Source organism: Podarcis filfolensis (assembly GCF_964270895.1).
Source record: "Podarcis filfolensis genome assembly, chromosome: 2".
NCBI classification, from domain to species: Eukaryota; Metazoa; Chordata; class Lepidosauria; order Squamata; family Lacertidae; genus Podarcis; species Podarcis filfolensis.
Window position 1 is genome coordinate 6,890,635 of NC_139605.1, and position 24,539 is coordinate 6,915,173.

The 24,539-nt window shown below is 42.6% G+C and overlaps 1 protein-coding gene across 1 annotated transcript; it reads right to left on the bottom strand.

Moving 5' to 3' along the window:
* Nucleotides 1-1,480: 1,480 nt before the first annotated feature.
* LOC310758170 (uncharacterized protein) lies at nucleotides 1,481-23,593 on the bottom strand (the record flags this gene model as incomplete). Its single annotated transcript, XM_083604099.1, has 3 exons — nucleotides 1,481-5,663; nucleotides 21,773-21,959; nucleotides 23,279-23,593. The coding sequence occupies 3 exons, from the start codon at nucleotides 23,591-23,593 to the stop codon at nucleotides 3,793-3,795; spliced, it is 2,373 nt and encodes a 790-aa protein (XP_083460225.1). The 3' UTR covers nucleotides 1,481-3,792.
* Between the last annotated feature and the right edge of the window lie 946 nt (nucleotides 23,594-24,539).

The following is a 24,539-nucleotide window of genomic DNA, read 5'->3' on the forward strand; positions in this document are numbered from 1 at the left end:
CACAAGGAGAAGGGGACGACAGAGGACGAGATGGTTGGATAGTGTCTTCGAAGCTACAAACATGAGTCTGACTAAACTGCGGGAGGCAGTGGAAGACAGAAGTGCCTGGCGTGCTCTGGTCCATGGGGTCACGAAGAGTCGGACACGACTAAACGACTAAACAACAACAACAACCAAACTTAAAACCATGGAGAGACCTGGTCTGAAGAGAGACATTGGATTCTTATCTCATTATACATGATAAAGCTATTTTAGCCATCTCACCCCTTGTTTTTGCCTGTAAGACCAATTGCAGGTTTACCACACCTATCAGCCAGTCACCCATTCCCACCACCCTTCTGAGTAATACCCCTCCCCACCCTCTCACTATATATAAGGGTCTGATGACTTCTGTTTCAGTGTATCGGAAGAAGTGTACAAATAATAAACTTAGTTGGTCTCTAAGGTGCTACTGGAAGGAATCTTATCTTATCTATTTATTTATTTATTTATTTTGTTTCGACTATGGCAGACCAAGATGGCTACTTACCTGTAACTTGGTATTTCATCAGCAGAGTTCTATTCTGAAACATTGCCTTTCACTAGACTATGCAACAAGGAAACTGTCTCGCTAGCACATATGTATTTTGAAATGTTTGACTGCTCCTCCGTGCAAAACTGATGTATCTAAAAATTGTATTTAAAACATAATTGGGTTTTTTAATATGTGCTGGATGAGGTTGCATCTTCTTCCTTTCCCAGATTATAAGATAAACAAATACCTGCACATAGCTACATAGTGGATTTCACATTTCCAGAATGTGTGTGTGTGGGGGGGGGTGTTACGGGAAATTCTAGGGGAGGGGAGAGCTGGGGGGGGAGAACACACAGCACAAATACATCCCATCAGGAACCGGCCACTGCCTGGATATTTCGGAGACATGAAACTGAAATCCCTCCTAGGCAGATGAAGGTGAAGAAACACACATCCTGAAACACTGACCTATTAACACTCTAGACACAGGCTGGAAAATCAATGCATCTTCTATACTGTTCTAATTTCTCTCGGCCAAAGGTGTCATGGACTTTGAAGACACTCAAACTTCAGGATGCAAGGGAGAAGCATGCTAAGAGGACGGCATGCATGGCAAACCCTAACCATGATCAACTCCCACCTGGAAAGCTATGTTCCCACTGTGGAAGGACGTGTGGGTCCAGAATTGGCCTCCACAGTCACTTACGGACTCATTGGTTTTTTGAAATAAAATTTTATTCATTTTTCTTTTTCATTCATTACATACATCTCAAAGTCTTAACATTTACTATGTATTCCTTCCTCCCTCCCCTCCTAGGCTTCCCCAACTTCCGCTTCTGGTTTCTTACTCTTTTCACCCACCTTGCTACCTCCTAACAGAAAAAGTTATTAATAACATAACATCAAACCTAAATACATAAAAGTAAACACACCATATTTCTCTATCTTCTAGACATTTTCTAATACTAATAGTGTGAATGTTTATTTAAATCCTGCCATCAAGTCTATCTTTGTTTCTTTGTTTCTATAAATGGTTCCCATTGTTTTTCAAAGTTGCTGTTGTCCTTTTCTCTTAGTCTGTCTGTCATTTTTGCCAGTTCTACATCATCATCATCATCATAATTTTTAATTTGTATACCGCTTTTCTATCTTACAATACTCAAGGCCGTTTACAAGTTGAAGAAACAAAAAATGTACATCTTATAACAATCTAATGCAATACAAAAGTGTGATAATAAAACGTAACTTTAAAATAGGCAACCTCCACCCAAAAAGTAACATTCAACAATCATTAGAACAGTATAAAATAATAGTATCAACATATAAAAGTTAAACAGAAATCCACTCAACAGTTACAATAATATCTAAACTGTAATCAATAAAACAATGGCAAGCCACAGTACATAAAACAATACGATACACATTGAGAAGCAGAGAGTGGGGCAAGGCAGGTGGAAGGAGGCCTTGCCTGATGGAGTCTCTCCCCTCATAGTTCTTCCTCCAGGCACAGCTCCCTTATGAGGAGACCCAGGGCCGGAGGGTGGGGCAAGGCAGGTGGAAGGAGGCCTTGCCTGATGGAGTCTCTCCCCTCATAGTTCTTCCTCCAGGCACAGCTCCCTTATGAGGAGACTCAGGGCCGGAGGGTGGGGCAAGGCAGGTGGAAGGAGGCCTTGCCTGATGGAGTCTCTCCCCTCATAGTTCATCAACTTCTCTTGCCATGGTTCTTTACTTGGTATTTCTCCAGTCTTCCAATTTTGTGCAATCAACATTCTTGCTGCTGTACATAAATAAAGTCCTCTTTTCTTTCCTTATGTCTTGGCCTAAAATACCTAGTAAGAAGGCTTCTGGTTTTTTTAGAAAAGTTATTTTCAACATTTTCTTCAATTCATTATATATCATTTCCCAATAGGCTTTTACCTTTTTACAATCCCACCACATATGATAAAGCGTACCTTCTATTTCACATCTCCAAGACTCTTTCTTTTCATTTTTATACATTTTTTCCAGTTTAACTGGTGATACCATCTATACATCATTTTCATATAGTTCTCTCTCAATAGTATACCATCTGTAAATTTCAAATTTACTTTCCACAATTTTATCCAATCTTCAAATTGTATGTTATGGCCCATTTAATCATTACCAATTTTACTTCTTCGTCTTTGGTTTCCTACTCCAAAAGAATGTTGTATGCCTTTTAAAAATAATTTTGTACTTTCTTCTATCACTTCCTCTTTGGAATTTGGAAACCGACTATGAGATGCCTTTCTTATTGTCCTCTTTAAAGATATCATTTAAGTGTCTATGATGCAGCCAGCTTTGAAGATGTTCTTTTATTTAGTCATATTCTTTCCATTGCCTCTATTCCGGCCACTGCCTGGATATTTCGGAGACATCAAACGGAAATCCCTCCTAGGCAGATGAAGGTGAAGAAACACACATCCTGAAACAGTGACCTATTAACACTCTAGACACAGGTTGGAAAATCAATGCATCTTCTATACTGTTCTAATTTCTCTCTCGACCAAAGGTGTCATGGACTTTGAATACAATCGAACTCAGAACGCAAGGGAGAAGCGTGCTAAGAGGAAGGGATGCTTGGCAAATCCACACCGTGATCAACTCCTGCCTGGGAACCTATGTCCCCACTGTGGAAGGATGTGTGGGTCCAGAATTGGCTTCCACAGTCACTTACGGACTCATTGTTAAAACCGTGTTTATGGAAGACAATTTTACTCGGCTACGCCAAAGAAGATTTTCTCTTTTGACTGTGTATTGAGGCTTATTATACAGTATATGTTTTTCAACAGCATTTGTTCATTAGAGCTGTAATCTGAGGGCATATACTCTCATTGCAAAGATACGTCATTTACATACGTCAACAGAATACCAGAGAATGCATTTGTGTCTATGAAAAATATCAGATCAATTCACACCAGATTAACAAATTTTGGGGATGGGAGAAATATTAAAGCACCGCTATATACAAGTGATGAATACATGGGAAATAACGCATGAGAAAGAAAATAGAACATAGCTATGTAAATCCAACTCTGATCAGGAGAACAATCTGCAACACAGCCACTAAAAGGAATAAAAATTCTAATGGAAGCAAATTCTAATTCTGAACACAATCATTGGTTTACTCTCTGTAGGAGTTATTTGATATAATTAAATATCTTCCCACACTCCAACCTTTCTGTTTCCCTTGTACGAGTTCTTTTCAGTTTAGTAAGGGAGTCCTTGTCACATAAGTTCTTTCTATAGGCCAAACATTTCTAAGATTTCCTCCCTGTATGAGTTCTGTGGTGGCTAGTAAGGATATTACTACGACTGAAGCTTTTTCCACACTCCGAACACGTATACGGTTTCTCTCCTGTATGAGTTCTTTCATGCGACTTAAGGGAGCTACTGTGACTGAAGCTCCTTCCACACTCCGAACATGTATACGGTTTCTCTCCTGTATGAGTTATTTCATGCGACTTAAGGGAGCTACTTTGAGTGAAGCTCATTCCACACTCTGAACATGTATACGGTTTCTCTCCTGTATGAGTTCTTTCATGCGACTTAAGGGAGCTACTTTGAGTGAAGCTCATTCCACACTCTGAACATGTATACGGCTTCTCTCCTGTATGAGTTCTTTGATGTGACTTAAGGGAGCTACTGCACCTGAAGCTCATTCCACACTCCGAACATGTATACGGTTTCTCTCCTGTATGAGTTCTTTTATGCGACTTAAGGGAGCTACTTTGAGTGAAGCTCATTCCACACTCTGAACATGTATACGGCTTCTCTCTTGTATGAGTTCTTCGATGCAAAGTAAGGGAGCTACTGTACCTGAAGCTCCTTCCACACTCCGAACATGTATACGGTTTCTCTCCTGTATGAGTTCTTTGATGCAACGTGAGTTGGCTACCGCAACAGAAGCTCTTGCCACACTCCAAACATTTATAAGGTTTCTCTCCTGTGTGCAATCTTTGATGCAAGGTAAGGCTGCAACTGTGGCTGAAGCTCTTTCCACACTCCAAACATGTATATTGTTTCTCCCCTATATGAATTCTTTCATGTGAAGAAAGGTAGTCGTTGCGACTGAAGCTCTTGCCACATTCCCAGCATTTATAAGGTTTGCTGCCTCGATGAGTTTGTTGATGTCTAGTAAGCCCATTGCTGCGAGCGAAGCTCATTCCACACTCCAAACACGTATGCGGTTTCTCCCCTGTATGAGTTCTTTGATGCGACTTAAGTGAGCTACCCTGACTGAAGCTCCTCCCACACTCTAAACATGTATACGGTTTTTCCCCTGTATGAGATCTTTGATGCAAGGTAAGGGCACCATTGCAACTGAAACTCTTTCCACACTCTGAACATGTATATGGTTTCTCCCCTGTATGAGATCTTTTATGCAATTTAAGGGTACCATGTTGACTGAAGCTTTTTCCACACTCTGAACATTTATAAGGTTTCTCCCCTGTATGAGATCTTTGATGCAAGATAAGGACAGTACTCTGACTGAAGGTCTTTCCACACTCCAAACATTTATAAGGTTTCTCCCCTGTATGAGTTCGTTGATGCGACTTAAGATTGCTACTGTTACGGAAGCTCTTTCCACACTCTGAACATGTATACGGTTTCTTCCCTGTATGAGATCTTTGGTGCCTGGTAAGGCTACGATTGTCACAGAAGCTCTTTCCACACTCTGAGCATGTATACGGTTTCTCCCCTGAATGAGTTCTTTGATGTGAGGTAAGGGCACCACAGTGACTGAAGCTCCTTCCAGACGCTGAACATGTATACGGTTTCTCCCCTGTGTGCACTCTTTGATGTATAGTAAGAGTACCACTGGCACTGAAGCTCTTTCCACACTCTGAACATGTATACGGTTTCTCCCCCGTGTGTACTCTTTGATGTATAGTAAGAGTTGAGCGACGACCAAATCTCTTTCCACACACGCTGCATTCATGCTTTTTCTCATCTCTGTGAGTTTGGTTTTCACCACCCTGAGACGTACCAGAGTCACCCTCTGGCTTCTGCTTTTGTCTCCCCTCTCGCCTGTTGCCTCCATCTTGAAACCTCAGATTCCTTTGCTCTTTGGATCCTTTTGATGACACTTCGGATTGTTCCCCTTCTGCCAGCGTCCCTTCAGCATCTCCTGATGGAATAAAAAGGCAAACTGATGAAATGCTAAAGGAACGTCTTCACCCCAATCATTCAGTCAGGACACAGAGATCCAGGTCCCAGGGCCTTGTGGCAGTTCCCTCACTGTGAGAAGGGAAGTTACAGGGAACGAGGCGGAGGGCCTTCTTGGTAGTGGTGCCCACCCTGTGGAACGCCCTCCCGTCAGTTGTCAAAAAAATAACTATGCAACTATTAGAAGACAACTGGAGGCAGCACTGTGTAGGGAAGTTTTTAATGTTTTATGTTTTATTGTGCTTTTATATTTGTTGGAAGCCACCTAGAGTGGCTGGGGCAACCCAGTCCAATCCGTGAGGTACAAATAATGAAAGTATTAATGTTAGTATTATTATTTATTGAGTTTATATACCACCCTGACGTCCGGTGGAGCGCAATCCTCCCGCAAGTGGGGATTTTTCCGCGAGGGAAATCCCGTGCTATTTCGGAAAGAAAAGGGGTGCTACAGGGCGCAGTAGCCCCTAAATTTAATCTCTGGAGGGTGTTCAGAGAGCCAGGTTCCCGGCGACGCCAAGAACTACCCGCCCGGCCGTCAGGTAACTCCAAAAAGGAGCGAAGAGTACGGCGGAGCGCAGGTAACGGGCTAAGGGAAGCCATTGTCTACATCTGAATAGTGAAGCCCCGAGCTTGCAGGGAAAGCGCACCACTCTCAAACATATGAAATTCGGACTCAAATAACCACAGATTGGACGGCAGTGAACAAAGAAAGGATTTGGGGGGAAAAGAGAAAACTACGGAATTCAGCTGTCATCTGAAATCAGCTTAGACGCAGCGCTGCATGCAAAGCGGGGAAAAGGGAAGTGAGTTGCCGCTAGCGGCTATTGTTTCTTTCTCTCTCTTAACTTCTTCCTTATTAAAAAAAGTATCTTCCTAAGAAGCTACAGAGAAACAAAAAGACTACTAAGTTAAAAGGGGGAACAGAGAGAGAGTATTTTGGAAATTAGATGTCTTTGATGTAACGGAGGGTAAAAGAAAGGCTGAAGTGCTTCTCTACTTTCGGTTTTAAAAGACAAAGAACTGTGTAGCGAAAAGGGAACTTCCGACGCCATTGCTACTTTTAAAAGCAGAGACAAAAGACAGAATTGAGGTGGCATCGGATAAAAGTCATGTATTTTGGTTTCTTTTTTCTTCTTGGGTTTTCTTGATAAAAAAAAATATTTGGGACCCTAGCCAAGCAAAACTACTATTATTTGGAGTTGTGGAACTTTATTAATTGGGAAACTTTTAAACTACGTGCTTCAGACTTGGATTTATGACCCCTAGTGGACGGAATAGATTTCTACAATATTTTTTTAATGATTTCTTCATTACAAGACTGGTTTTAATTGGGAAGAGATCCCAGCTCCTGTTTCCTTCTTGCATCGGTAATTCTGGAATTCCTTTTTTGGAACTTTGTGCTAATACTTGGATTAATTTTTGAATACGGAATTAATACAGATATAATTTTTTTGAATTTGTTTTTGGATTATTGGTCTCTCGCCAGATCTCTCTTCTTTATCACCGTTTTATCATTATAGAAGATTAACTGTTGGACTGCTGGTTTAATGGGTGCCTAAAGTGTTCTCTCTTTATTGAGATATTTTTGGATTACTTTGGAGGGAATGTTTTGCTTCTTTTTTTCTTTCTTTGAGGGAATTTTTTGCTCTTAATTAAAATACAATTGGATTACAAATGATAGAAAGGAACCTTTGAAGATCAGCTGGATTAAGGATTAGCCTAATTGGTGGCAAGAAGATTGGTTTTATTCCGGTTCCTGTTTTGGTTTCCTACTCCTTTTCAATAGTTAAAGCTACGGTTGGGCTGAAAATAGACAAACTACAGACTACAAATTACAAAATAGAAATCTGACTAAAAGATAAAAATTGGATCTGATAAATATATAGAAACTGAAATTCTGTAATTTGGGATATTTGTTGGGTCTGTTTTTTGGGTGGTTGGTGGTTGTATAAAATTGTGTTGTTGAGAATTTGTTTGATAACTTTCAGAAGATGGCACACCAACAGAAGAAAGGGATGGAAGGGGGTATGCCAACAGATAGGAGGGGTTATAAGCAAGAAGCAGATTTTAAAGCAGAAATTCTGAGAATGTTTGCTGAAATTAAGCAAAGTGAAAAGAATTTAGAAACTAAATTAGAACAAGTGGATAATAAGATTGGGAAAATGGACAAAAAAATTGATGAGACAGTTAATGAACTCAAAGGGCAAATAAAAGAGGTATCCAAAAGAACACAATCTTTGGAGGAAGGGATGAAGAGGACAAAACTGGAAATGAAGGAAGTGAAGCAGGAAGAAGAGAAGATTAAGGTGGAGATGTCGGAACTAAATAATTCACAAGAAGAAATTAAAGATGCGATTGCTATGAATGAATTGAGACAGAGGGAAGTTAACCTGAGGTTGAGAGCTGTGCTGGAGATCCAGAGTGAAAATATCAAAGAGAGATTGATAACAGAATTAGCGCAGTGGTTGGAGTTACCAATAGAAGAGGTTGCAAAAACAGTACAAAGTGCATTTAGAATGAGAGTAAGAACAAGCAAAGCAAGAAAATTTCCAGGAGATTGCTTAATTACCTTTAAGGATAGAGAAATGAGAAATCTGATATTACAGAAGAATAGAGAGAAAAGACTAAATATAGATGGGAACTACATAATCATCTTTAAAGATATACCAATAAGACTGTTGAAACGAAGACATCCGTACAAGCCACTGGTGCAGATTCTTAAGAAAAACAAAATTGATTTCAAATAGGAATTTCCAGAGACAATTTCGTTTTTCTACAAAAGTAAAAAACACAGATTGATGAGTCCAGAAGAAACAGGGAAATTTCTGAGAAGGTACAAGGAATTAAAAGTAGAGGATGGAGAAGTTAGAGGAGCAGAAGGAGGAGCAGGAGCCAAAGGAGAGCTGGAATCAGGAGAAGAAGAAGAGAATGGAAAGAAGTCAGAAGAAGAAGAAGAAGAAGAAGAAGTAGATAGGTTATAGAAAAGTAAACCAAATTTATTTAATTGGAAATTATTATGGCATTTAAATTATGGAATTGGAATATTAATGGGATGAACGGGAAGAAAAAACGGAACAAAATTGAACAATTTCTAAAAAAGAAAAATTTGGACATTATATGTCTACAAGAGACACACGTGGCAAGGAAACATAGAAAAATTTTGACTAATAAAAGATTAGGAAATGAATTTGTATCTTCGGATAAAGAGAAAAAAAGAGGGGTAGTCTTATATATAAAAAACAAAATTGAATCTCAACAAATCTTCAAAGTTGAAGAAGGAAGGATCATAGTGGTCCGGATCAAATGGCAAGGGGAAAATTTGATAATTGTCGGGATCTATGCACCTAATGGAAATAAGACTGATTTTTACAAAACTTTGGAAGAAAAACTATTTGAGTATATGGACCAGAAAATTATAATAATGGGAGATATGAATGGAGTGGTCTCATTGGAAATGGACAGATTAAGAGATGGAACAAGTAAAGAAGGAAAATTACCTAAGACTTTCTTTTCAATGATTAAGAATTGTAATTTGATTGATATTATTCGGGGTCAAGTTCGTCCGGGGGGTCCGGCACACTTCCCTTGCGCAGCTCTGCTCTTCCCCCTGGGACCTTTGACTCAGCAGAGCGTAAAACACAGCGGAACAGAAGCTTGAACGTTCTTCGTGTGGTAATAACTCAGGCTGGACGCAGCAGTGTCCTTATCTTAAAGTCTTTATTCCTTAGCAAAACACAACAGCTATAAATCTCCTGCCTGGAGACAGTTCACCCATCTTGCTTGCTCAACGGAGCAAACACGCAGACTGAAAGCACACAGAGAAACCACTCCCTTTCCGTGTTCTGTGCCCGCCCTCAGAATGTGAGGCGTCATCACTCAGAACTCTTAACCCTGTAAGTTCTGAGCCTCTCCTATCAGATATTTGGAGACTTAGACACCCATTGGAGAAACAGTTCACTTACTTTTCTGAACCGAATCAGTCAATGTCAAGAATAGATCAAATATGGGTCTCGAATGAACTAACTCCAAGAATTCTACAAATTGAAATTCATCCTAAAGTAATTTCCGATCATAATCCAATAAAACTGGAACTAAAAGGTTTTGAGGAAAGAACTTTTAGATGGAAAATTAATGACTATCTCCTTGATGACCAAAAAATTACAGAAAAAGCACAAAAGAAACTAACCGAATATTTTGTCGATAACAGTAATAAAGGTACAAAGATGAGTGTAGTATGGGACGCAAGCAAGGCAGTGATGCGAGGTTTCTTTATCCAGCAGAATTCATTGAGGAATAAAAACAGAGAAAAAGGGAAAAAAGAAATTCTAAAGCAGATAATGGACAATAAGCAAAAATTAATTGAAAAACCAAATAATTTAAAAATAAAACAAGAAATTAAGACTTTGCAAATGCAATTTGCAATGATAATAAATAAAGAAGTGGAATGGAATATTAAAAAGTTAAGACAAAAAAACTTTGAATTCGCTAACAAATCAGGTAAATGGCTGGCGTGGCAAATCAAAAAAAGAAAGGAGCAGAATACAATCAATAAAATTATGGTGAATGGAGAAGAGATAGATAATCCGAAAGAAATTAGAAAAGGATTCTTGGACTTTTATAGACAATTATATAAAAACAGAGAAAGGAACAATATGAGGAAAATAGAGAGATTTCTAAAAGAAAAAAAGGTGCAGAAGATCCCGGCAGATAAAAAAGACCAACTGAATGCCCCAATAGAATTGGATGAGATAAAAGAGGTCATAAAGGAATTGAAGAGGGGAAAGGCCCCGGGACCAGACGGATTTACATCAGGCTACTATAAAGAACTGAGAGATGTTTTGATGATACCACTGAAAGAAGTTATGAATAATATTTTAAAAGAAAGAGATATTCCGGAAACGTGGAAAGAAGCATTTATTACATTTATCCCAAAACAGGACTCGGATTTAACACAAGTTAAAAATTATAGGCCTATTTCATTGCTGAATACAGACTATAAAATATCTGCAGGGATTTTAGCGAGAAGAATGAAAAAGATACTACTAGGAATTATCCATAAAGACCAAGCGGGTTTCCTTCCAGGCAGACAGATGAAGGATAATATAAGGAATATAATAAATATTTTGGAATATCTGACTGCCAGAAATGAGAAACAAGCTATACTCATATTTGTGGATGCAGAAAAGGCCTTTGATAATATTGCATGGGACTTTATGTTGAAGAATTTGGAGTATATGGATGTGGGGAAAGAGTTTTTTAACGGAATAAAGGCAATATATACAGAGCAGAGAGCTAAGTTGATTGTAAACAATGTGACTACGGAAGATATAAAAATATCCAAAGGAACCAGACAGGGATGTCCACTCTCGCCACTGTTATTTATAATGGTCCTGGAGGTCTTTCTAAGTGCGATTAGACAAAATGAATTAATAAAAGGGGTAACAGTTGGCCAGAATGAATATAAAATTAAAGCCTTTGCTGATGATCTGGTAATAACGGTTGAAGAACCAATAGAAAGTGTAAATGAAGTATTGGAGGAGATTGAACAATTTGGAAATGTGGCAGGGTTTAGATTAAATAAGAAGAAAACTAAAATAATTGCAAAAAATATGGATCAAAGTATGATAGAAATAATGCAACAACGAACAGAGATAGAAGTGGTGAAAAAGGTAAAATATCTAGGAATTTGGTTAACCTCTAAAAACATTGATTTGTTTCAGAATAACTATACACCAGTGTGGAATGGAGTAAGGAAAGATCTGGAGGTATGGGGTAGAATGAAACTATCTTTTTGGGGTAGAATCTCTACGATAAAGATGAGCGTTCTCCCAAAGATGTTATTTTTATTTCAGACTATCCCAATAATAAAGGGGGTAGCGATTTTTAAAGAGTGGCAAAGAGTGATTTCGAGGTATATCTGGCAGGGCAAGAAGCCGAGAATTAAATTCAAGCTATTAACGGATGTGAAGGAAAGAGGAGGCTTCGCCCTGCCAGATCTGAAATTATATTATGAAGCAGCATGTCTTTGCTGGTTGAAAGAATGGATAAAATTAGAAAATAAGTTATTAGATTTAGAAGGATTTGATAACAGATTTGGATGGCACACGTATTTATGGTGCGGGAAGAAGAAAATTCATAAAGGTTTTGGGAACCACATCTTCCGGAGTTCGTTAATAGAAATATGGGATAGGTATAAAAACCTATTAGAACCAAGAGTTCCACACTGGTTATCTCCGTTAGAGGTTATGAGTGTAAAGAAAATTAATATGAGAAGTAAATGGATTACATATGGTGAATTGATAATTAAAGAAGCAGGAAAATGGAAATTAAAACCATATGAACAAGTGAGGGAACACGGTTATGATTGGCTGCATTATTTTCAGGTTAATGAAATGTTTAAAAAGGATATTAAAGAAAATGGATATGCAGAAAAAGACTCAAAGTTTCAAACAGATATAATAAACAATGATTGTAAAATTCTGTCAAAAATGTATAAGATGTTGTTGGAATGGTATACGAAAGATGGAGAAGTTAAATCAGTAATGATACAATGGGCCAGAGACTTTGGTTATAACATACAATTTGAGGATTGGGAAAAATTGTGGAAGGAAAATCTAAAATTCACTGCATGTACGGCGCTAAAAGAAAATGTTAAAATGTTTTACAGATGGTATATCACACCGGTAAAATTAGCGAAAATGTTTAGGACATGTAATAAGTGTTGGAAATGTAAAGAAAAAGAAGGAACGTTTTACCATATGTGGTGGGACTGTAAGAAAGTGAAAAGTTTCTGGGAGATGATATATAATGAACTGATAAAGATGTTAAAATATACATTTGGAAAAAAACCATAGGCTTTTCTTTTAGGGATTACAGGAAAAGAAATAAGAAAAAAGGACTGTAAACTTTTTCAATACGCAGTTACAGCAGCAAGAATTTTATTGGCCCAGAAATGGAAACAAGAGGAAATACCGATGATAGAAGAATGGAGAATGAAACTGACAGACTATGCAGAGTTGGACAAACTAACGGGGAAAATCAGATATTATCGAGACCAAAAGTTCATCGAAGACTGGTGAAAATTTGTAGAATATCTGAAAAGCATATGCGACGTGCAAACAACGCTAGTGGGGTTTCAAGAAGCACTGTGAATTCTGAGATGTATTGTTAAAAAGAAATAGAAGTGGGAGGGAAGACTAATGGCAATACAAAATATAGGGAATGCGTAATTGAGAGGTAAATATGGATGATTGGCAGAGAAGCTGAAGGAAGTCCAAAAAGAGATAATTTGTGAAAATTTTCATAAAATTGTATATTTGTGTTGGAAATTAATAAAAATTATTATATATAATTATTATATATATAAAAAAAGAGTTTATATACCACCCTATACCCGGAGGTCTCAGCGTGGTTCACAGAAAAGATCACATCATATATAATCAGAATAAAAACAACAACCCTAACCCAAAAAAGAGCCACGTTTGAAAAAGACTATAGGATGTCAAACATATCAAGCAAAAGCCTGGTTAAAAAGGAACATGTTTGCGTGGCACCTAAAGGTGTAAACCCCTTCATGGATCACTGCCTTGTCGTGGAGAAGGGGCTTGAATAACTCAGAGAAGCTATGACCTATGCCGTGCAGGGCCACCCAAGACAGACAGGTCAGCCGAGAGTTTAGACTAAATGTGATCCACCTGGAGAAGAAACTGGCAACCCACTCCAGTATTATGCCATGAAAGCTCCATGGACATGAAAAAGAAGCAGCTTTGAAAGGAAAGTGAGTTTCCAAGGCATGCTCTGATTCATGGGGTCACGGAGAGTCGGACACAACTAAGACGAGTAAACAACAACAAAGGTTTATAAGAAAGGAGCCAGGCGAACTTCCCTGGGGAGAGCATTCCACAGACAGGGAGCCACTGCAGAGAAGGCCCTGTTATCGTGTTGCCATCCTCGGACCACTTGAGGAGGAGGCCCACGAAGGAGGGCCTCATAAGGGGATCTCAGGGTCCAGGTAGGTTCATTCAATTCAATTCAAAATCCTTTATTAGGCATAGCACACCACACATTATCAAACAAACATCATATACAGACTGTATAAAATACGGGCTCAGCGAACACAATTTATCCCAGTCCTATTCTTAACTCCAAAAAATAAATCGATGTACATAGATAATATAATACAACACAGCAACATCACCTACCATTAAGAACCACTAAGTCTCTCTATCATGGCCCATTCTTTCTTCATGGACAGCACTCAAAAATTCAGCCACTATAACAGTAATTTGATCATCGCTGTCCGCCAGCAGGTCCTGAACAGTTGGTTGTGTAAAAATCTGTCTATTAAATTTTAGGGCCTCAAACAATTGTCTTCTGGCATAACTGCCAAAATCACAGGAAAAGAACACATGCTCCAGAGTATCGGGTTCCTGTTTTCCGCATTTGCAGAGACGCTCTGATTCTGGGATAGCTAAGTATCTTCCTCTCACTACCACCGAGGGAAACATGTTAAATCTGGCCAACATAAACAGCCTACACGATTCATGTTTCTTCAGATTTGTCATGTATCCCTTTTGGAAATCTCTACACAAAGGGAGATTTAAGTGGGTAGGAGAGCAGGTGCTGTGCTTTGCAACCTCAAGCATGGCGAGGACACTTTTTCCTGTAAGAGTCTTCCTGATAATTTCCCATGTATCTTTGGGATCAGAAATTTCAAAATCAGTTAGAGTGAGCCCTATCGAATCCAATTTTCTCCTGCAAGTCAATGATAGATTGTGAATTGCACTATCACTTAAAAGATCGTAAAGTAGAGAATTAGGGGATAGGGCTCTATAATGGAGGAAGATCCAATATTTCAAGGTCCTCAGCCATGCTCTTACTGATAAAGGCAATATTCCCAGCTCACAACATATTGTTTCATATTTTACAGAGTTTGCAAGTCCTAATAATGACCTCAGAAGGGATGCGTGAAATTTATCCAATCTCTTGAGGTCACCTGAAATCCACACTGGTGTGCCGTATAGAAGTTGGGCACAAAGTTTCATGTCAATCACTTGCAATACAGCTGGAATAAATCTGTTTCCTACTGGAGAAAAAAAATAGGATTTAATATGGTGGGCTGTCACTTTGGCCTTAACTATTGCCGCACATATATGTGTATTCCAATTTATATTATTTTTGAATGTGATTCCCATATAATTGAAGTGCTTAACTTCCTGTATGAGATGTCCATTAATTATACAGCCTTTTGGGTTCCCTCTCTTTCTGAATTGCATAATCTTTGTCTTATCATAATTAATTTTGAGATTATTGAGAGAGCAGTAGTTTGAGAAACTCTTAAATAATTTTTTTAAACCCAAAACAGAGAGTGAAATAATTACAGCATCATCTGCATAAAGTAATAGAAAGAGTGGGCTATTGTATAAATAAGGAGTATGAGTGGTTGCGTTTTGAAGAAATAATGGTAGGTCAGATAAAAATAGATTAAATAGGGTAGGGGCCAAGATACAGCCTTGCCTAACTCTTCGATTATTCAGAATAGGACCTGCTAGTCTACCATCTTTTGATACTTTAACATATATTTGGTTATTAGAACGTAAACTTTGAATCAGTGTAAGTAGATATGGGTCGATACCAAGGTGTTCTAGTTTAGTCCATAGTTTATTGCGGTCGACCGAATCAAAGGCACTTTTTAAATCTACAAATGCCACAAAGAGTTTTCGTTTATTTCTCATGACATATTTATCCACAAGATGACTTAACACTAGACACTGGTCAAGAGTTGACGAGCCTGCCTTAAAACCAGCCTGCTCTTTACCAGGTAGACCTTTTGTCAGCATCCATTCTTCCAATTTAATAAGCAGAGATTTGGCATATATTTTACTTATGCATGGTAACAAACTTATAGGCCTGTAATTATCTTGGCAATTCCTATCACCTTTTTTAAAGATCGGTACCACTATTGAGTTGTTCCACGACTTAGGTACAAAGGCTGAGTGATAGATAGGTAGGTTCATATGGAAAGAAGCAGCCCTTGAAGTATTGTGATCCTGAGCCATGTAAGGCTTTATAGGTCAAAACCAGCACCTTGAATTGAGCCCGGAAACTAATTGCTAGCCAGTGCAGTCGGACCAGGATGGGGGTAATATGCTCAAACCGCCTTGCTCCAGTGAGCAAGCTGGCCGCTGAATTCTGCACTAGATTCAGAGCTAGTGTCTGTCTTCAGAGGCAGCCCTACGTTTAACGCATATCTATATCTAACCTTCAAGTTACCAGAGCATAGACAACGATATATAGGCTATCCCTGGCCAGGTAGGGGTGTAGCTGGGCCACCAGCCTAAGCTGATGGAAGGCACTCCAGGCCATCTGAGCCTCGAGTGATAGCAAAGGATCCAGGAGATATGGAGAGAGTCAGAACTTACAGGGTTAAGAAGTTCTGAGTGACGTCTCACATTCAGAGGCGGGTTTAGAACACTGACTGAAGTGGGAGTGTCTGTCTACGCTGACACTCAGAGTGAGTCTAGCCAGATCCGGGAGAGGATCGAAGATGAGTGCTCTGTCGCCGGGAGAGCATTGATTTGTTGTTTTTGTACGAGATTAAAGCTCTTTGTAAGATAAGGAAGAAACTGAGCGTCTGACTGGTTTATTGCACCCAAGGCAATTATCAGCTCTGCTTCTGTCGCTGTGCTAAGCTCTGCTACACTGCAGCTGGGGGCCCGGAGCAACAGAGACACGCAGGCGGAAGCGTGTGGGCTCCGTGGGCAAGCGAAGCTGCCAGTCAATTTCTCCAAAGGTTATGGCTAAGGTTATGGAAGGTCAGCTGACGCTGTGAAGCAAGCCAAGTCCGTGCCGGTGTGTGCTGGATCTCCTGCCAGGGAGGGCAGTGGAGAAAAGCTGGAGCCAGCTGGGGAGCTGTGCCTTTGATCGTGAGGCAAGGAGCTCGCTGGAGGAGCTGTGCTGTACCGGGTGCTGGAGAAGCTACTACTGTTCGTAAGTAAGCTGGGCCCCGGGGGAGAAGATGGCAGACAGCCATGAATCGTGTGCAGTCCCTTTTGAAGAGGTGGACGGGAAGGAGCCCTGGGTCGCGTGGCAGGCACTGAAGACAGTGGGAGCCACACCAGAGGGGGCCAGATGCTGCACAGAAGCTGCAGGTCCAGCTGGAGCTGGGGGACGCCCAGAGAGTCCAGTAGAGGCTGGGGAACGCCCAAAGAGCCCAATGGGGGCTGGAGCTGTGTTTGGAAGCCGATGCAATGCTTCGACACGCCAGAGAGATGGGCCGTGTGCTGGAAAGCAGCTGAGAGCTGGGAAGAGGAAAGCAGAGGCAAGCTGTTCCTCTGGAAGCTATGCACCCAAGTTTGGGGGTGCAGGCCAGTCCAAGGGTCTTAAGGGTGCCAAGGCTGTTTGGCAGGAGCTGGAGAAGGTTTGCAGAGAAACCACCGAGCTGGAAGCCAAAGGCCACGTCCCCAGTTGCAGAAAAGCCTCAAGGAGTGCTGCTGGCAAGAGTGGGGAGGCACAGAAGTCCAAAGGCCGGAGTGTAAAGTTTTCCACTCGTTGCTGTTATGTTTGCGGTTCCCCTGAACACCTGCGCCGCTGCTGTCCACAGAGAGAGAAAGGGCCGGATGCTGCCAAGGACATTTCCCATGGGAACCAGCCCGGTAGAAGAGGCCAGCGTGGGAAGGCGCAGGGACGGCCGGAAGGGGAAGGAGGTGCTTATCAGCTGTCTGCTTCAATGGCTGTTTTGAAAGACACCTGCAAAGGCCCCAAGGAAGGGGGCAGAAGGAACTCTGTTGCTAAGGCAATGAAGGACAGTGTGCTACGTTGGGTCATTGACCCTGCTGCAAATAGACATCTCGTGCCTGAGACACCTGGTGTCCAGATAAAGAACTGCAGAGCTGTTTCAGCTGGGAAATCAGTGTGTTTTGCTGATGGGTCACAGAGGCTTGTAACAAAAGCTGGGAATGTTTATGTTTCTCTTTTGCAGGCACAGCTGGAAGTCTACGTGGCACCGGGAATGAGACATTGTCTTTTGTCTGTACCGTGTCTTTTACAGGAGGGGTATATGGTTTGTTTTGAGAACAATGTCTGTACAATTTCCAGAGGGGGGAAGCAACTGGTACGTGTTGAGAAAAGTCAGAACAACCTCTTTGTTCTGGAAACACCTCTGGAGGAGGGAGTGGGGAATGCTGGGAAAGCTAACATTCACACTCATGTTTCATGTGCATGCGTGTGGCACAAGAGGATTGCACATGGGTCTTGTGATGACTTGCAGATGTTATCAGAATGCACCAAAGGGTGCAAGGTAAGAGAATGTGGTGAAACCCTAAATTGCAGGGCTTGCAGGAAAGCCAAGAACAAGGGATACAGTTATCCCAGGGTGGAGAGAGTAACCACAAAGCCTTTTGAGCTTGTGCACGCAGACCTCTTTGGGCCTATGCCTCAGCCAAGTCTGGGCGGAGCCAGGTTTCTGCTGACATTGTTAGATGATTTCTCTCAGAACTCCTGGGCGTTCACGCTGAGAACGCAGGAAGAAGCAACGCAACTGATCAGGGATTGGGTTGCAGAGGTGGAACAGAGGTTCTCCACCAAGGTGCAGGGATTCAAGTGTGACCGTGGTTCAGAGGTCACTGGGTCTGCTCTAAAGAGTTTCTTTCGCCAGAGGGGGATACGTCACAAGGTGACTTCGCCTCAGGAGAGTGGCGTGGCAGAGCTGAGGAGTAAAGCTCTGGTTCAAGCGACAGAGATCCTACTGTGTGACTCTGGGTTGCCTCACAGTTTCTGGGCGGAGGCAGTAAAAACGGCCAATTTCACGATGAACAGGTGCTACAATTCAGTGGTAGGTGACACCCCGTATTTCTTGCTCAATGGACAGAAGCCGCAGGTGCATTTCTTCCGTTCGTTTGGTTGCAGAGCCATGGTGCCTGTACCAAAGTGTTTGCAGCAAGAGGGTGGTCCAAGATACCAGGAAATGACGTTCTGTGGGTATGAGCCTACGACAAAGGGGTGGAGATTTGCATACCCAGAAGGTGATCAGACCAAGCTTCTGGTCAGTAAACATGCTGAGTTCAATGAGCAGCAGGAAAGTAGGGCAAGGCGCAAAGTCAGCCATGACATTGTCTCAGATTGTCTGTCTGAATCTGAGGAGGAGGGAGAGCCAGGTAATGGTGATCTGATCGATGATCAGGATCAGCACCAGGGGGAGGCGTCTCCACAGGTTGTGAAAGGAGTGTCCAAGAGTGAGCCCTCATCTCCTGTTAGAGTAACGGAGAAGGCTCACAGACGGGTCAAGTCAGAGGGGGAGTCGTCTGATGAGAAAGACGAACTTGCTGGCCCCAGTGGGTCAGAAGAAGAACCCCAGTTTGTGCCCAGGCGGTCTTCACGGGCAACAAAGGGAATTCCACCTGAGAGGTTTCGAGTCACAAATGCGTGGGTTGGTCTCGCACAGTGCGAACCTGAGATTTGTGAGGAGACTCACCAGGCAGGTGGGAAGGTGTGGGACACACAGAGGTCTGTAAAGGTGTGTTCACAAGTCCTCTCAGAATGTGATACGAGAGGGGGTATGGAGAGAGTCAGAACTTACAGGGTTAAGAAGTTCTGAGTGACGTCTCACATTCAGAGGCGGGTTTAGAACACTGACTGAAGTGGGAGTGTCTGTCTACGCTGACACTCAGAGTGAGTCTAGCCAGATCCGGGAGAGGATCGAAGATGAGTGCTCTGTCGCCGGGAGAGCATTGATTTGTTGTTTTTGTACGAGATTAAAGCTCTTTGTAAGATAAGGAAGAAACTGAGCGTCTGACTGGTTTATTGCACCCAAGGCAATTATCGGCTCTGCTTCTGTCGCTGTGCTAAGCTCTGCTACACTGCAGCTGGGGGCCCGGAGCAACAGAGACACGCAGGCGGAAGCGTGTGGGCTCCGTGGGCAAGCGAAGCTGCCAGTCAATTTCTCCAAAGGAGAACCCCCAAGCTACGAACCTGCTCCTCCAGAGGAAGTGTAACCCCATCAAGAGCAGGTGACCTCCCACCCATCTGCTCTAGGGAACCACCCACTAACTGAGGCTCACTCTTATCTGGATTGAGCTTCAATTTGTTGGCTCTCATCGAGCCCATTACCCAGGCAAGACACTGGTCCAGCACTTCCACTGCCTCATCTACAGATAGGAGAAATAGAGCTGAGTGTCATCAGCATACTCCTGGCAACGTACTCCAAATCTCTGGATAACCCCTCCCAGCGATTTCATGTAGATGTTAAAGAACATGGGGGATAGGATTGGGCCTTGTGGAACCCCACATTGAAGCTTCCATGGGGCTGAAATGCATTCCCCAAGTAACACCCTTTGGAAATGACCATCCAAGTAGGACTGGAACCACCACAAAGCAGGGCCACGATGCCAGTATTGCAGTGTTTTATTCTCTCATTGCATAGTGTGGCATGGTGCCTTTAATTGCCTATTTACCTAGTGTATTGTTGCATGAGAACGGAAGCTATTTATATGTCTCCTCCCTCTTCCTTTTTGGCCCTGGCCCCTTGCAGCTTGCTCTCCCTCTGTCTCTGACTCAGGAAGAAGACAGGTACGCGAGTCAGCTTGTCGGCATGTTGATTTACTCTATTTTTTTTGTAAATAAATCTTGATGCTCCAATACAACCACAGTCTGCTTCTGCTGTACTCTGCTACTATGGGCTAAGTCCCTGACCTCCAGGCAAAAGGGGGGGCACCGCCCCACCCCACCCCCCAGTTCAGAGAGCCGCTCCAGAAGGATACCCTGGTCGATGGTAATGAAAGCTGCTGAGAGGTCGAGAACAATTAACAGAGACATGTTTCCCTTGTCTCTCTCATGACAGAAATCATCATACAGGGCCACCAAAGCAGTTTCTGTGCCAAAACCAGGTCTAAGCTATGGCTAAAATGGATCCAGAAAATCAGTTTCTTCCAAAAGCACCTGGATCTGTTTTGTGACTACCTGCTCCAGGACCTTGCCCAGGAAAGGGTGATTAGCAAGTGCCCGGTTCTTAGTTAAGTTTTCCCAATCCAGGGAAAGTTTGTTAAGGAGTGCTTTAACCACTGCCTCCTTCAAACAGGCAGGGACCACCCCCTCTTGTATAGAGGCACTGATCATCTCCCTGGTCCTGCCAGCTGTTCCCTCCCTGCTGGTTTTTATCAGCCAAGAGGGGCAAGGGTCAAGAGTGCAAACATCACCCTGAATGATCCAAGCACCGTGTCCATATCCTCGAGCCTTGCCAACTGAAAAAACTCACCCAACACAACAGGACTAGACTGTGCTCTGGACACCCCATGAGACTCATCTGCTGTAACAGCAAGTCAAGGTCTTGGTGGATACAAGCAATTTGATCGCCAAAATGCTTTGCAAACAAGTCACAGCCAGCTACTGCTGGTTCTACTCCTCCTTTGGGCCAGCCTGTAAAAGGCCCTGTACAAACTGGAAAATCTCTGCCAGACGACTTGTTGAGGATGCAATGGAGGCAGAAAACTATGCCTTTTTTGCTGCCTTCACTGCCACTAGGTAGGCTTGATAATGAGCCCTTACCAGTGTTCGGTTGCATTAATTTGGATCTTTCATCCACTGTATTTTAAGCCGTATTTTAAGCAACTGTTCCCCCCCCCACTACATTTTATAGTAATTTATATTTCGTGTTAGCCACCCTGAGCTAGGTCCTGGCCAGGGAGAGCGGGGTATAATTAAATAAATATTATTATTAGTAGTAATGCATAAGGCTTTGCCTTGAGCCCAAGCCCTATGGAGAGACGAAGGAAGGTCCCCCACCTGCCCAAGTTGGCCTGCAGAGAGGAGAGCAGGAGAAAGATCTGCCCCTCCATTGGGAAAATATTTCCTACCCCCATTCAAAGGGGGAAAGAACTATAAATGCATTATTTTAGCAGAATAATGTACAGAAATGCATTAATAATGGGAACTGAAAATATTATATGAAATACTAGAGAAAGAAGGCACAGAAAAAAACTTACATTGAAACGGATAACCTAATAGGGTTTTTTTAAACTCCCTCCCCACACTCCCTCCAGCAGCACCCGCGTTATAATACATAATGATATGACGCACCTCCAGCGCCTCCGCGAGGAAGTAAAGCCGCCGCTATGACAGGTATCTCCCCCCCCAAAAAAAAGAAGCGGGACAGGAAGCGGAAGCTCCTATTCTCCCGACAGCCTTTTCCCCTCCTCTCTAGGAATCTTAGCTCTGTTGCCGCTGCTCTTAACCGTTTCGGAGACGAGCGACAGGAGCCTCTGGGCTTCTCCGGGCAAAGAGCGAGGAGAGGCGCTGGTCTCGCCTCCGGAAAGCCCCGCTGGATCAGCTGCGCGGGCGCCCCAAAACGTTTCTTGAACTATTTATTATAAAAAATATATATTTTATTTTCGAATTTCAAAATAACAACATTTTTACTTTTGGTATACAGAATACATATCCAATCCAAATTTGCAATAGATGACTCCCCACCCCGGTTTCCACCCCCCCCCGTTATTCTCCTTGCATATAATTATATTTCTCCCAATTAATTTCAGCTTCTCCTCCCCCCCCCAATTCTATTCTTAGTTCATAAATGTTACATCAAACCTGCTAATGTTTTGCCTCTTTTACAGTGTTATTTAAACGTGTCTATTGAGTTTTCCCATTCTTGATTGATTTTTTTCTCATCTTGGTGCCTGATCTTCAGGGTTAGTTTAGCCATTTCGACATAGTCACTCATCTTAGTTATCCATTCTTCTTTCGTTGGGACCTTTTCTTCTTTCCACATCTGGGATAGTAGCATCTGGCCGCTGTAGTCGCATAAATAGTCTCTTTTGCTTCCTTGGCATATTTTCTCCTATTACACCTAATAAGAAAGGCCTCTGATTTTTTAACAAACGTAATTTTAAACATTTTTTTAAGTTCATTTTTTATAATTTCCCAGAAGCCCTTTACTTTTTTACATGTCCACGACATATGAAAAAAGAAAAAAAAGGACTTTTCATATCCTTACATTTCCAGCATAAATTAGAGGTATCTTTATACATTTTAGCAAGCTTACTGGAGTGAAATAGCATTGGTACATCATCTTCATAGAATTTTATTTTCATGAACTGCATGCTGTGAATTTTTAAATCTTTTCCCATGATTCAAGTGGTATATGTCTTTTGCCCAGTGAGATTGAATATTCCAGGCTGTGAGGTCTTTTCCTGCTTTGATAAATGACGCACCAGATCACTTAGAGATATGCTAGTACATACTGACTTACAACACACGTCTACACACCAGACCTTGACCACAGCTCCAGGAGGTTTTTTCAAATGCGGACATTGCACTGCTTGTAGATATGCATCACAAGTGGAAGAATTTTCTAATAGTAGAGGCTTTAAGTTTACCATGTGTTGCCACATGTGCAAATGCAATTCCACACACACACACACCCCGCTCCAGGTTTCAGGCAAGGACGATTTCCCAGCCCCTCCTGGAGATCGAACCCAGAACCTTCTGCACCCAAGAGCCACTTTCGCCTTTTAAGAGACACCACCCTCAGAATTCAGCAGCCACCATAGATCTCTGGGAGTTACCAGGATGAAACTGTCTCACCTGCTGCTGCTTCTCCTCTGCCCGGCTAAGGAGGAAATCTTTGGCCAGGGCCACCGCCTGGGAACTGGTCTCCGCTCCCTGATCCTTCACCCAGTTCTCCATCTCCAGGGGGAGGACAGCCAGGAATTGCTCCAGGACCACCAGATCCAGGATCTGAGCCTTGGTGTGTCTCTCTGGCTCCAGCCACTCCCTGCAAAGGCGGTGGAGTCGGCTGCAAACCTCTCGGGGTCCCTGGGCCTCCTGGTAGCGGGAATGCCTGAATCTCTGGCGCTGAGCATGTGAGCTGAGGGCGTCCTCATCCAGGAGGGTCTTCATAGCTCTTCCGAGGATCTCCCAAGTGGGGCACTTTGGGGATTTGGGCCGCAGCCTCCAATATGCCTGAAGGATTGTCTCCTGCAGCCTCTTTTCCTATTCTTTCCAGGTTCTGCTTCAAGCCAAAGGCTGGCCAAGTGAGTGTGGACCACAAAGGGGCTGAGCCACACGTGGGGGAACCTCAGGTCCTGCTCTAAGCTGCTCTGGGCTGGAGCAGGATCCGGCCCCAGCCTCCCTGCCTGCTTCCTTCAATGCATCCTGTGAGATAGTGGGTGGACATATCAGATGACACAGAGGTTTCTGCAAGTAGCTCAGCAGGCCTGCTTTTATAGGCAGCCAGCTGTCAACATTGTAACAACAACAACAACATCCCAGGGTTTCCTGCCTAAATTATATGATGTGGACCTGAGTGAAAACTACATGCAGAATAGCCCTGGTGGCCAGGGTGAGAACTTCAATACATAACACATCCAACCACTGCAGCCTCTCTTCTGCAAAAGGACCATGCACAAGGCAGGAGGGGACTAAGAGCTCCTCCAGTTTCCTGCCTCTCTAGGAACCCTGCGCTTCATCTTTAACCCTTTGAAGACCAGGCAGCTGGGATGGAAAAAAATATCTCCCTTCTAGGAACTCTGATCTCTGCTTTGACAATGTTGGGACTTCTTAGGCAGTGGTGAGAGGCAGTGTGGTGTAGTGGTTAAAGTGCTCTACTATGGCCTTGGGAGACCAGGGATCGAATTCCCCACCGGGTGGCCATGGGGCCAGTCAATGCCTCTCAGACTAGCCTACCTCACAGGGTTGTTGGTGGGGATAAAAGGAACAGAGGAAGAACCATGTATTAAAGGGACCCCTGACCATTAGGTCCAGTGGCGGACGACTCTGAGGTTGCGGCACTCATCTCGCTTTACTAGCTGAGGGAGCCGGTGTTTGTCCACAGGCAGCTTCAGGG